This window comes from Bufo bufo, chromosome 1 (assembly GCF_905171765.1).
Source record: "Bufo bufo chromosome 1, aBufBuf1.1, whole genome shotgun sequence".
NCBI classification, from domain to species: domain Eukaryota; kingdom Metazoa; phylum Chordata; class Amphibia; order Anura; family Bufonidae; genus Bufo; species Bufo bufo.
The window spans coordinates 833973810-833988608 of record NC_053389.1 but is presented as its reverse complement, the minus strand read 5'-3'; the positions used below and the strand labels follow the sequence as shown (position 1 = coordinate 833988608).

The window sequence follows — 14799 nt, the reverse complement described above, 5'->3', positions numbered from 1 at the left end:
CAGATGCAGACGTCAATAAAAGTGCTCTCACAGTTGGTAAGAGACACCTTTGGTATCTGTCAGAAACAAACGTAGGATTGGCTTTTTTGGACGAACGTATTACTCGGGCTGGTAAGGAAAATATGACAAAAAAATGTAAAACTAAAACTGCAAAGAAAAAAGAAATGAGACGATTAGAGGGTAAAAACCAAGTTATTGAAGGAAAAGACCTGAGCCATTTTGTTACTAATAAAACAAAGACGTATCGTTTACATCACTGAGACTCGGAGCGTAAGCAAAGTTTGCAAAAATTCTACATTTGATTTTTTCCATTACAAAATGAAACACTATGCTTCCTGCATGGTGCCTGTGATCAATTTACTCATGCAATGATTCTTTTTTATACAGTATATAAAAGTACACTGACTTGCAGAAGGTGCTGGCAATGTCCAGCAGACTGTCCATGCATTTCAGCCATTCTTATGTGGCAAGGAGCTCTCTCCTGGACTTGCACCTATAGAACGGTCTGCCATTGCACTGCTTGATCCCCAACTTTCCAATTCTCTGGAACTCTACGTTGTACATGCTAGAACGTCTTTACAAGCAAAGTATGGTGAATGATTTTGCCATGCACCAGACCACCCCCATGTGCTGTTTCTAGGTCAGGCAGTGGCAGCTCATCAGAGACACCTGTTGCGTACTCCGGCCCTTTGATGAGGCAACCAGATTTGTCAGTAGGGACAACTGTGGCATCAACAATTCATCCCTCTAATATTTACCTTACAGCAGATGCGACTAATGGTGGGCGAAGGAATAGAGATAGTGCATAGTCTACCACAAGGGGGAGACAAACATAAGGATCTCCGAAGGAGAGAAAGTAAGTGGATCCTACGTGCAGACGCAATGGGACCCTTAGGTCTAAATGACAAAATTGACATGGGTATATTCTTATCGGTGGCCTTTCCTCCTCAGTAATGTGTTGCGTAATGAATTAGAAGGTTACGGTACTGTTTTAAAATACATGTTTTATTAATTGTCTTTCACTATGACGCGGTCCTCTCTGACGCACACAGGTAAGCGCCGTATTAGCGTGGCGCCGCTGTTGCGCAGAGAGAGCCACGTCACAGCTTGAGTCTCTTAAGAGCAGGTGAACTGTTTCACCTGATTATGGGCCAGACGAAGCACTAAGGTGCGAAAGGGCCGTCGCCTAACTCAGCTGGAGCACGCGTGTATGTTGTCCGCTCTCTGCCTGGAATAAAGAAATAGTTTCAGCGTGCATCGGTGAGTGCCGTCCTTTTGTCTCTTACACGTGCAATATTATTGAAGCAGTAACTGCCTGGTTACATGTTGGACAGAGCACCACCGGCAGCACCTATGCCGCATATGTATACCCGCCAAGTACCCCGGTGACGAGTGTATGATACAAATGGGATCCATTTTTGCTTAAGTGCAGTGCCACTCTTATCTTCACTACAATCGTAATGGTGGACGAAGAACAGCTTTTGCATCTTGAACATCTCAAATGTTCAACTGTCAACCTAATTTAGTCTAATGTGTACTTAAATTTAACCCTAAACTCTGATCTAACCCTAATGCTCAACTTCTAGTCCTGTCCGTTCTCCTTATATTTCCATATAGCAGCATTGAAACATGTTCAGTAATGCCATCTGAAAATTTGCAATAAACCAATAAAAAAGCAAAATCTACACAAATAATATAATAATATAAAATGTTGTCAGGTTAATGAATGACAAATAGCGTAACAGACCTGAACCTGCAAAATAAATTATCCTATAAGTATTGTCAGATTTGGATCTGAAGACACCAGAAGCCCAAAATAATTGTGGAAAATGTGAAGAATGTGGTCTACATAACAATCATAATCAATGTAATAATCTGCAGAATGTAGGACTATGTATCTGTCAGGAGGTTGAGGGTATAAAACAATGTTCTGCAGATCTGTACAAAGGTCTTTGTTGTAATAATCTTCAGAATCAGTTTTTAATCGCTTTAGTTTTATAAATGATAAAAATACTCCTATATTATTTAACATCCTTCTTTATCACCACAGCTGAGATGAACAACATATGGTAGACTGTGGATGGTGATGACACTCAATTATCAACTCTCCTGTAGGTCAAATTCAAGTTTTTGGATCTTTAGCTTAGAAGAGTTTCCAGTTATGACCCACCCAAAGAACACTGTCCAACTTTGAGATGTAACACTCCCTTCAAATGCATCTGTGTGTAGAAATAAAATTCTTCAGGCATAGAATGCACACCGGGTTTGGGCATTTTGTTATCATAATAGTGGTGAGAAATCGTGTGTCCTTCTGGATCTTGAGGAAATGGCCAAAATCCATAAAGGGTCACCTTCTCGCAGAGCTCAATAGCAGCACTGACCAGCATGAGCCCAGAAGACAAACGTTTGACCTTCAGCCCCTCCTCTTTCCAGTAGATTGAGAGATTCTTCAGATATTCAGGATGGAAAAAGATGATTTTGTTTGGCAAATCAAAGTCTTGTACTGAATGTAATACTCGGAAAGAAACATGCATGTTGCCTACAAATGAAAAAGCTGGTAAGATGATCATTGCAGAGCCATAGCTCTTCACGAGCTCAATGAATGATTTTCTTCTCTCAAGGAGCTTTTCAAACCTATAAGTAAAACCATAGGAAATACTGTAAGACAAGACCTGTGGCAAAAAGAAATATCATCTATAGAATGGATACATAGACTAAGTTGATGACAAATGGAGAATATAATTCTAAAATTTATAGTATTTCTTGGTGGATTGAGCAAAAGAAAGTGTACTGCTTAATTAAGACAAATGAACTGGAGAAAACCACTGATGGACATGGTCAATAATTGCACCAGGAAACTGTGGCCAGATGCCTCAGACTTGTGGGCCCATAGTGTTCTGAGCAAGATACTGTAACTCTAGACTTGACAAGCCTATAATGAGGTTGCCAGGAACTAGGCAGGGAGATTGTTCCAAACATGCTGGAGAACTAAAAACAGATCTTCTGTGGATGTAGGATTGCTCAGATCCTTCTGTCTCATCATATAATCCCAGACAGACTGGATGATGTCAAGATCAGGATGCTGTGGGACATGTATCATCATATCCAGGACTTTTTGTTCTTCTTACCACTGAAGATAGTTCTTAATGACATTGGCTGGATGTTTGGTTTCATTGTCCTGTTGCATAATCATTTCTACCCGGCAACATTTTCAACGCAGACTGGGGTTTCTGGATTTGCTGTTCAAGCTCTTTTGAAGAAGCACAAAGAAACTGGCAACATTGAAGACCGTAGATGCTAAGAAAACTAAGTGCAGTAGATGAAAGACATTTCCCTTTGAAATTAAAAGAGGTCCAGCATTGGCATCAGCTCAGAACAGGCAGAATCCGGTTGGACCTAGGGGATATCTATCTACAGTTTGGCGAAGTCTGATCAGAAGTGGTGTTTTTGGAAGAATTGCGGCCAAAAAGCCATACCTTTGATCTGGAAAGAAGGCCAAGCTACTCAACTATGCATAAAAACATAGAAATTGGAGTGCAGTTGCTGGACTGAAAGTAGTTTGTTTGCCAGTACAATAATGAGCGTCTATAGGCAACAGCCAACATGGTGGAGATTCCTTGTAAGTTTGGGGTTGGGGATTTTGTCTTGAAACTCAGAAATCCAGGCAGATACTTCTGCATCATGCAATACCAACAGGCAGGCATTTGATCGGCTCCAAATTTATTCTGTAGCAAGACAACAAACTCAAACATAGCCCAGTATCATTAAGAACAATCTTCAGTGTAAAGAAGAACAAGGAGCTGTCACGGGGTAGAGTCGCGGGTATAAAGATAGAGCGGAGGTGCACCCCCTGAGCTGCCACCCGGTCCCCTGTCCCTGCCTACTTGCACCACCCGCCCTAGGTGATGGGGCGCAACTGGGCAACAGTCCCTGACCTGAGTAAGTGCAAGCAGAGAGATAGAGACAGCAGGGAAGCGGACAGCCAATGAGAGGTAGCACTAGAGCGGACAGAGAGGTGGAACAAGCAAGGTACCACCAAAAATGGAAGGGCGAGGCAGGTCAACTAGCCGGGGTGAGTCCAGGAGGTCACGTCAGTACAAGAGAAGAGTCAAAGACAAAATCAAAAAGCAAGCCGAGGTCAAAATCCGTACTTTTAGGATTTCACAGGGCATTTTTTTATGCATTTGGATTCCAAACTACTTCTCACGCTTTAGGGCCCCTAAAATACCAGGGCAGTATAAATAACCCACAAGTGACCCCATTTTGGAAAGAAGACACCCCAAGGTATTCCGTGAGGGGCATGGCGACTTCCTAGAATATTTTTTTTTTGGCACAAGTTAGCGGAAAATGATAATTTTTTTTTTCTCTTACAAAGTCTCATATTCCACTTAGGCTACTTTCACACTAGCGTTCGGAGCGGATCCGTCTGATGTTTCATCAGACGGATCCGGCTCCGATAATGCAGACGTTTGCATCCGTTCAGAACGGATCCATCTGCATTATAACTTAGAAAATTTTCTAAGTCAGAAAGTAGCCTGAGCGGATCTGTTCAGACTTTACATTGAAAGTCAATGGGGAACGGATCCGCTTGAAGATTGAGCCATATAGTGTCATCTTCAAGCGGATCCGTCCCCATTGACTTCCATTATAAGTCTGGACGGATCCGCTCACCTCTGCACGGCCAGGCGGACACCCGAACGCTGCAAGCAGCGTTCAGGTGTCCGCTCACTGAGCGGAGCGGAGGCTGAGCGCTGGCAGGCGGATGCATTCTCAGTGGATCCGCCTCCACTGAGAATGCATTAGGGCCAGACGGATGCGTTCGGGGCCGCTCGTGAGCCCCTTCAAATGGAGCGCACGAGCGGACACCCGAACGCTAGTGTGAAAGTAGCCTAACTTGTGACAAATTTTTTTTTTTACATGAACTCGCCATGCCCCTCACGAAATACCTTGGGGTGTCTTCTTTCCAAAATGGGGTCACATGTGGGATATTTATACTGCCCTGGCATTTTAGGGGCCCTAAATCGTGAGAAGAAGTCTGGAATATAAATGTCTAAAAAATTTTACGCATTTGGATTCCGTGAGGGGTATGGTGGGTTCATGTGAGATTTTATTTTTTGTCACAAGTTAGTGGAATATGAGACTTTGTAAGAAAAAAATTAAAATAAAATCAATTTCCGCTCACTTGTCCCAAAAAAAAAAAATCTTCTATGAACTCGCCATGCCCCTCAAAAGTGATCTTTATAGCGCCGTAGCGATTTTACAGCGTTTTTTACAGTGTTCAGAAAAAATAATAATTCTGTTGCTGCGGTGGGGCGGACTGAACGCAAGTGTGCGCACAAGATCAGGCCTGATCGGGTGAACACTCCATTTTTTTGTAGAGCCTATAGAACCTATAGAACATGTCCTATTCTTGTCCGCAATTGCGGACAAGAAAAGGCATTTTCTACACTGCGTGCAGAATTATTAGGCAAATGAGTATTTTGACCACATCATCCTCTTTATGCATGTTGTCTTACTCCAAGCTGTATAGGCTCGAAAGCCTACTACCAATTAAGCATATTAGGTGATGTGCATCTCTGTAATGAGAAGGGGTGTGGTCTAATGACATCAACACCCTATATTAGGTGTGCATAATTATTAGGCAACTTCCTTTCCTTTGGCAAAATTGGTCAAAAGAAGGACTTGACAGGCTCAGAAAAGTCAAAAATAGTGAGATATCTTGCAGAGGGATGCAGCACTCTTAAAATTGCAAAGCTTCTGAAGCGTGATCATCGAACAATCAAGCGTTTCATTCAAAATAGTCAACAGGGTCGCAAGAAGCGTGTGGAAAAACCAAGGCGCAAAATAACTGCCCATGAACTGAGAAAAGTCAAGCGTGCAGCTGCCAAGATGCCACTTGCCACCAGTTTGGCCATATTTCAGAGCTGCAACATCACTGGAGTGCCCAAAAGCACAAGGTGTGCAATACTCAGAGACATGGCCAAGGTAAGAAAGGCTGAAAGACGACCACCACTGAACAAGACACACAAGCTGAAACGTCAAGACTGGGCCAAGAAATATCTCAAGACTGATTTTTCTAAGGTTTTATGGACTGATGAAATGAGAGTGAGTCTAGATGGGCCAGATGGATGGGCCCGTGGCTGGATTGGTAAAGGGCAGAGAGCTCCAGTCCGACTCAGACGCCAGCAAGGTGGAGGTGGAGTACTGGTTTGGGCTGGTATCATCAAAGATGAGCTTGTGGGGCCTTTCGGGTTGAGGATGGAGTCAAGCTCAACTCCCAGTCCTACTGCCAGTTTCTGGAAGACACCTTCTTCAAGCAGTGGTACAGGAAGAAGTCTGCATCCTTCAAGAAAAACATGATTTTCATGCAGGACAATGCTCCATCACACGCGTCCAAGTACTCCACAGCGTGGCTGGCAAGAAAGGGTATAAAAGAAGAAAATCTAATGACATGGCCTCCTTGTTCACCTGATCTGAACCCCATTGAGAACCTGTGGTCCATCATCAAATGTGAGATTTACAAGGAGGGAAAACAGTACACCTTTCTGAACAGTGTCTGGGAGGCTGTGGTTGCTGCTGCACGCAATGTTGATGGTGAACAGATCAAAACACTGACAGAATCCATGGATGGCAGGCTTTTGAGTGTCCTTGCAAAGAAAGGTGGCTATATTGCTCATTGATTTTTTTTGTTTTGTTTTTGAATGTCAGAAATGTATATTTGTGAATGTTGAGATGTTATATTGGTTTCACTGGTAAAAATAAATAATTGAAATGGGTATATATTTGTTTTTTGTTAAGTTGCCTAATAATTATGCACAGTTATAGTCACCTGCACACACAGATATCCCCCTAAAATAGCTAAAACTAAAAACAAACTAAAAACTACTTCCAAAAATATTAAGCTTTGATATTAATGAGTTTTTTGGGTTCATTGAGAACATGGTTGTTGTTCAATAATAAAATTAATCCTCAAAAATACAACTTGCCTAATAATTCTGCACTCCCTGTATAGTTCTGGCAATGTGCGGATCCGCAAAATGCGGAAAGCACATTGCCGGTGTCCGTGTTTTGCAGATTCGCGGTGTCCGTGTTTTGTGGATCCGCGGTGTCCGTGTTTTGCGGATCCGCGGTGTCCGTGTTTTGCGGATCCGCGGATCCGTGGATCCGCTGATCCGCAAAACACATACGGACGTTTGAATGGATCAGGGAGTCTATATGGGGTGATCAGGGGTTAATAAGTGACAGGGGGGGGTGTAGTGTAGTGTGGTGCTTGGTGCTACTTACAGAGCTGCCTGTGTCCTCTGGTGGTCGATCCAAGCAAAAGGGACCACCAGAGGACCAGGTAGCAGGTATATCAGACGCTGTTAACAAAACAGCGTCTGATATATCTTTGTGTGTTGAAAAAAAATCGCATCTACAGCCTGCCAGTGAATGATTGCCACTGGCAGGCTGTAAATGAACTCGTTTACCTTCCGATCCTGTGAACGCGCGCTCCTGTGTGCGTGTGTTCACAGGAAATCTCGCGTCTCGCGAGATGACGCGCCGATGCGTCCAGGAGGAATAACCCGGCCGCCCGCAGGACGCATCCTTGCGTTATGCGGTCGGGAGGTGGTTAAAGGAACAAAGTGCACCATCTTGCTAAAATGCGTACAATAATCCTCCACGGGACGATTTTCCTGAGTGAGGTCCTTAAGGTTGGATTCTGCCACAGAGGCTCGGTCTGGTTCATCATAAAGAACCCCTAACGCCTGGAAAAAGAGGTCCACAAAAAGACAAGGGGAATCCGGAGGCAAAGAAAAGGCCCATTCCTGGGGGTCCCCTTGAAGCAGAGAGATGATAATACCAACCCTCTGTGGATCAGGACCAGAGAAGTGAGGACATAGTCGAAAATAAAGTTTACAGCTTTCCTTGAAAGCTAAAAAACTTCGGCGGTCACCCGAAAACCGATCGGGTAATTTAATGTGTGGTTCTACCTGAACGGTGGCGGGAGCAAGAATGGGGGGAGTTCGGACGGTCTCCTGAACCTGTAGTCTATCCCCAAGTTCCTGTACTATTTGAGCAAGACCCTGCACATGTTCGGTGAGGCTCTGTAGAGGGTCCATGCTAAATTAAGTCCTGTGATTCTGTCACGGGGTAGAGTCGCGGGTATACAGATAGAGCGGAGGTGCACCCCCTGAGCTGCCACCCGGTTCCCTGTCCCTGCCTACTTGCACCACCCGCCCTAGGTGACGGGGCGCAACTGTGCGACAGTCCCTGACCTGATTAAGTGCAAGCAGAGAGATAGAGACAGCAGGGAAGCGGACAGCCAACGAGATGTAGCACTAGAGCGGACAGAGAGGTAGAACAAGCAAGGTACCACCAAAAACGGAAGGGCGAGGCGGGTCAACTAGCCGGGGTCAGTCCAGGAGGTCACGTCAGTACAAGAGAAGAGGCAAAGACAAAATCCAAAAGCAAGCCGAGGTCAAAATCCGAGAGGTAGCATCAAGGTTCAGGGAGCAGGCAGAAGAGGTGTCAGGAAGCAGATCAAGGGTCAAATCCAAAGGTAAGCTAAATAACAATAATAATACACAGCCTAAGGGACCAAAATCACCGGCAACCTGTAGCCAGCAGGTTGCCTGTATTTATAGTGGGAAGTGAGGGTCATGTGACGTGGCCAGCGTCACATGACCAACAGACAAACAGGTCGAGCACCGAGTAATCAGCTCGGCACTCAAGGCAGACCTAGGAGGAGGGAGCCTCCCAGCTAGCAAAAGCCGCCCTGGGAACGAGGCTGAACACAGATCCTCGCTCCCGAAGCTAAGCAGCAGGTCTGCGCCCCGTTACAGGAGCCCTGAAAGTGATGATATGGCCCCCACAGAGCCCTGATCTGAACATCACCCAGTCTGTTTGGGATTACATGAGTAGACAGAAAGATTTTTAAAAAGCCTATATCTACAGAAGATCAGTGGTTGTTTCTTCAATATGTTTGAAACAACCTCCCTGCCGAGTTCCTTCAAAAACTGTGTGCAAATGTACCTAAGAACCAATGCTAAAGGTAAAGAGTGGTCACCCCAAATATTGATTGGATTTAGATGTCTTTTCTGTTCATTCACTTTGCATTTTGTTAATTGATAAAAATAAACTAGCAACACTTTGTCACGAATACAGGGGAGGCAAGGGACACAGAACTAGGCCTCAAGGCTAGGGAGAGGGAAAGGCCACCTCCTAGGAAGTCCCTAAATCTGGCCCTATGTATAGACCTTGAAGGTGGGAAAACACATAAGCAGGAACCTAGACCCTAGAAGCACTGAAATGCCCTAGAGGTAGTGGCAGGGAATGAGACTACTGGTTCCTACCCAGGTAAAAGAACCACCGTCTCACTGAGGCCTAGTAACAACAATCAAAGGGGAAACCGCCAAATACAAAGAGCAGTACAACTTATCTTATAGAAAATGGATGAGTAGGAACACAGGTAAGGTCAACACACCAACTCTTCCAAATTCAAGCAGAGAATATCAACCGCATGGTATGAAGTGTGAGACCAAACTAGGTAGGCAATGCAGTAATGACCACGGGTTGCACCTGACAAGAGGTGTGGTCATTACCAAACCACAACACTGAGAATCAAGAGACTGTCAGTTAACCTCACGTGCAGTCAGTCTCTCCAATCTTCTAACCTGTCACAGAAGGTACCGTGACACACTTCCATTTATGATTCATGAAAGCATTCTTACTTTGTAGCATTTGTGCACACCTGCCTAAAACATTTACACATCTTGTGAATCTGGATCTAACCCTGCCAATGTGCAATATTTTCTTTTTTATGAAGCCAAATTTGTCACATAGACAAAAAAGAGGCATGATAGATTGCTTAGTCAGTGTTCATGCCAATTAACATGAACCTTTCATTCTCCTCCACATGATCCAACACCATTGCTTTCTCATTTCATATACTGAAAAGTGTCCATCTCACCTGTCATTCAGAATACTTGGGTTTGCACTCACAAAATCGGACTTGGTTCCAATATCATCTACTATGGTCATTGGTGGTAAATTAAACCTGTAACGGAAGGCAAAAACTTTAAACAAGAGGAGGAGATGATCTCAAAGGAGAATTAAACTTTTATGAGAGGACCAAGTAGGTTTAGACAGAAATGGAAGAAGAGATGAAAAGAAAAAGAAGCCAGGCAATTGACAAATGTCATGCACATGCCATTGAGAAGACCCAAACACAAATAACTAGTAGCTGAGTCTTAAAAGAGTTGTGCTAACTGGACATCTTCTCTAAATGTCCTAAGTTTCCAATACACATGAGATAACTGTCACCCAAAGCCACCAATTTTGGTAGAACCAGCTGACCATTTAATGTGTATATGGATCTCCAGATTGCCCCAAATGACAGATGCCAGGGGACATCAGGATGGGGAAGTTGGATTTACAATACCCAATCCTTTTGCTCTTGGGGAGATAAACCATTGCCAGATGTATACGGTGCAGCTGGGAACCAAGGGGACATGTGAATGGGGAACATGAGAGATATACAGTACAGACCAAAAGTTTGGACACACCTTCTCATTCAAAGAGTTTTCTTTATTTTCATGACTATGATGGCATCAAAACTATGAATTAACACATGTGGAATTATATACATAACAAACAAGGGTGAAACAACTGAAAATATGTAATATTCTAGGTTCTTCAAAGTAGCCACCTTTTGCTTTGATTACTGCTTTGCACACTCTTGGCATTCTCTTGATGAGCTTCAAGGGGTAGTCCCCTGAAATGGTCTTCCAACAGTCTTGAAGGAGTTCCCAGAGATGCTGAGCACTTGTTGGCCCTTTTTCCTTCACTCTGCGGTCCAGCTCACCCCAAACCATCTCGATTGGGTTCAGGTCCGGTGACTGTGGAGGCCAGGTCATCTGGCGCAGCACCCCATCACTCTTCTTCATGGTCAAATAGCCCTTACTTTCAAAGTTTTCCCAAATTTTCGGCTGACTGACTGACCTTCATTTCTTAAAGTAATGATGGCCACTCGTTTTTCTTTACTTAGCTGCTTTTTTCTTGCCATAATACAAATTCTAACAGTCTATTCAGTAGGACTATCAGCTGTGTATCCACCTGACTTTTCCTCAACGCAACTGATGGTCCCAACCCCATTTATAAGGCAAGAAATACCACTTATTAAACCTGACAGGGCACACCTGTGAAGTGAAAACCATTTCAGGGGACTACCTCTTGAAGCTCATCAAGAGAATGCCAAGAGTGTGCAAAGCAATAATCAAAGCAAAAGGTGGCTACTTTGAAGAACCTAGAATATGACATATTTTCAGTTGTTTCACACTTGTTTGTTATGTATATAATTCCACATGTGTTAATTCATAGTTTTGATGCCTTCAGTGTGAATCTACAATTTTCATAGTCATGAAAATAAAGAAAACTTTGAATGAGAAGGTGTGTCCAAACTTTTGGTCTGTACTGTAACTATCAAATGTGCATGGTCACCTTCTGTAGGACATGTGGACATCGTTAAATATTAATCTTGTTTAAGGCCACCCTTTCTTAGGCAAAGCAATGAGCTACTACAATGAGTAAACTCTCCTCTTGAGGATCGTGCAACCTGTTCCCATGGCCTCAGGGTTTTAACTGACCACCTGTTAGAGGGGGTGTTCATTTCAAAAGTCTCAGAATAGATGATAGAATGGATAGTTTGCATACTGGCTAGGGTTCTTCATAAGGTTCACACATCCGGACGCTGGAGACCCTGTGGTAGGACAGAGGAGCAGCCACTACACTTCAGTCCAATGAGCAGAATACAGTTTGTACTAGTGCCAGTTCCTCACCTAAACACAAAATCCATTTTGTCAATTTCTCTCCCACAAGAACTGTTTTGTAAAATTCCTCCATTCCCAACCACAGCACAAGTGTCGAAGGGTTTAGAGGTGAATGGAGATGTCTGTAATAGAAGGGTTAACAATAAGGGCTGTTGTTGTAACATAGAACATGTAATACAAGCATCATTATAAGGATATTCCTCTACCTATGCACAGAGTATACAGACTCTAAATGGTGATGCACTGGAGCTTTCACTCCTCTCTGACCTATAGAGAAAATGGACCATGGCCCTGACCTTCTCTTTTCTTCCCCTGGACTTTTTTACTGCATAAACAGATCTCAAAACCAGAAAGTCACAAAGCAGGTTTGAAACCTAAGATGGAAATTACACCGGGGAGTAGATTTGTCCATCTGCAGCATTAAGAAATCATTGAGCACCTTCCTCAGTTCATACAGGTGGTCTCTCTCTATGCTCAGTTCACAGAAGTTTGGCGGAAACCATGTGGGATCAGGGTTTTATAGGGCTCTCCCTAGCTGTGACATCACAGGGGATGGCTACCTGAGGATTGGCTGGCTGCATGACATTATGGGCGATCTCATGTTCCTGGGTTTCTCTCCGCTACACTTACTTTCACTTTCTAACATGTGCAGCAGCCATTTGAGGAAATTTTGATTTGTTTAGAATTCCTCTTTGGATGGTTCGCTTAACACTTGTATTTGGTGACCAGCAATTTATGTGACTTCACCTTGAATGAAGTGAGCATTCCTACTGAGAACATGTTCATGCCTCAATGGGTGACACTCCCTCCTCCATTGTGTTCAGAAGTGAACCTTGGTCAGCTGGTAAAAAATTTTTTTTTTTTTAAATACTAATCAAGGCTCACCTAGGTATGTGACTAACTCGGTCCTCTCTTCATCTCCTCTTGTTCTGATTACTTGTGTTTGACCGTGACTCTGACCTTAACCATGCCATTTACTTCTGCCCTTGTTTTTCTCCTCCGAATTTGTAATCTGGTATTAGTCATCTAGTCCATTTTGTAATTTTACACTACACTTTACTTCTGGTTAAATCTTCATCTTATTCCTAGCAGAGCACCTGCCACCAGTTAGTGACTACTCATTTGTCCGAGACCTAGTAATCTAACCGGAAAAGTCCACACCTCTGTTGGTGGTGGTGGTAATGGTGGTGGGGGGTTAGAGTAAAGAACAGGGAGATTCCTTTGACTCTGCAACTACCCTTCTCTCAGATAAGAATCACAACAAGGCAGAGTCTTGACCAGGAGACACATCTGATCTGTGAAACCTACCAGTGGGAGCATTTGGAAAATGTTTTCATTGATCTTTACATTCTTAGAGCTTGTCTCATATTGCAGATTTTGGTCAAGAGGAGTGTTCTGCTGGCTGACTATTAACATGTGAGATGCATTACAACAGCTTCTGAACTTTAACCTGTAAATGAATCAGAATAGGACAAGAATTAAAAAAAAAAAAAAAAAGCATTCTGGATGGAAAGATCTAGATCTAGAATATAAAACGGGGCTGGAGGTCCAGGTTGAGAAGCGTGTCCTATACAATGATGGGGTATCCAATGATGGGGTGATCTAATTAATATTATTATTTATTATTAAAGCACCATTCATTCCATAGCGCTGTACATATGATAAGCGGTGCACATACATAATACAGACAATTGCACTAAGCGTGAACAAGAAGAGTTACAGACTGGTACAGAAGGAGAGAGGGCACTGCCCGTGAGGGCTTAAAATGTACATAGTATGGGAGAAGGACACATTAGGTGAGGGTGAAGCTGGTCATGGCGGTATAGAGGCAGCAGGGTCACTGGGTGTAGGCTTGTCTGAAGAGGTAGGTTTTTAGGTTTCTTTTGAAGGATTCCACTGTAGGTGAGAGTCTGATATGTTGGGGTAGTAAGTTCCAGAGTATGGGGGATGCATGGGAGAAATCCTGGAGGCGATTGTGCGAAGAGGTGATAAGAGGAGAGAAGGAGGTCTTGTGAGGATCGGAGATTGCGTGTGGGGATGTATCATGAAAGTAGCTCAGAGATGTAGGGAGGGGACAGGTTGTGGATGGCCTTTTATGTATTTGTTAGTATTTTGAACTGAATTCGCTGGGCAATGGGGAGTTAGTGAAGGGAATGGCAGAGGGGAGACTCAGAGGAGTAACAGGGTGAAAGGTGGATTAGTCAGGAAGCAGAGTTAAGGATAGATTAGAGTGGTGCGAGAGTGCTAGATGAAAGGCCACAGAGGAGAATGTTGAAGTAGTCTAGGCGGGAGATGATGAAGGCATGTACAAGCATTTTCAGGAAGCAGATTCAAAGTTGAGGAAAGTGCGGATGCGGGAGATGTTTTTGAGTTGGAGGCGGCAGGTGGTGGAAAGGGCTTGGATGTGGGGTCGGAAGGAGACGGCAGAATCCAAGGTCACTCCAATGCAGCGGATGTGGTTGACCGGGGAGAGTGCGCAGCCATTGATCGTGATAGATAGGTCTGTTGGGGGGGTTGAGCAAGATGGGGGAAAGGTGTTGAATTCTGTTTTATCCATGTTAAGTTTTAGAAAGCGAGAGAAGAAGAATGATATGGAAGATAGGCATTGTGGGATTCTGGATAATAAAGTGGTGATGTCTGGACCAGAGAGATAGATTTGTGTGTCCTCAGCATAAAAGTGATACTGAAAGCCATGGGACTCTATGAGATGTCCCAGGCCGAAAGCGTAGATAGAGAAGAGCAGGGGTCCTAAGACAGAGCCTTGTGGGACACCAACAGAGAGGGAATGAGTCGAGAGGTGGTGCGAGAGTGGGAGACGCTAAAGTCCAGTCTGTGAGGTATGATGTGATCCAGGAGAGGGCCAGGTCAGTAATGCCAAGAGATGAGAGAGTTTGTAACAGAAGGAAGTGGTCAACAGTGTCAAAGGCAGAGGACAGGTCAAGGAGAAGAAGGACAGAGTAATGTTTTTTGGTTTTAGCTGTTAGTAGGT

At 43.9% G+C, this 14799-nt stretch overlaps 1 protein-coding gene across 1 annotated transcript; it reads right to left on the bottom strand.

The window, feature by feature from the left end:
- Positions 1-2159: 2159 nt before the first annotated feature.
- Positions 2160-13226, bottom strand: LOC120990417 (alpha-2,8-sialyltransferase 8F-like). The gene is made up of 4 exons (XM_040419239.1): positions 13119-13226; positions 11820-11932; positions 9953-10039; positions 2160-2634 (listed from the first exon to the last, which is right to left on the bottom strand). Exons 1-4 carry the CDS (start codon positions 13224-13226, stop codon positions 2160-2162), a joined length of 783 nt encoding a protein of 260 aa, XP_040275173.1.
- Positions 13227-14799: the final 1573 nt, after the last annotated feature.

Excerpts from the sequence above, each read along its gene's own strand:
- LOC120990417 (XM_040419239.1), bottom strand. The coding sequence starts at position 13,226 with ATGTTAATAGTCAGCCAGCAGAACACTCCTCTTGACCAAAATCTGCAA. Across the intron at positions 11,933-13,118 it reads TTTTCCAAATGCTCCCACTG|ACATCTCCATTCACCTCTAA; the intron begins GTAGGTTTCACA and ends CTTCTATTACAG. Across the intron at positions 2,635-9,952 it reads CCAAGTATTCTGAATGACAG|GTTTGAAAAGCTCCTTGAGA; the intron begins GTGAGATGGACA and ends TTTTACTTATAG.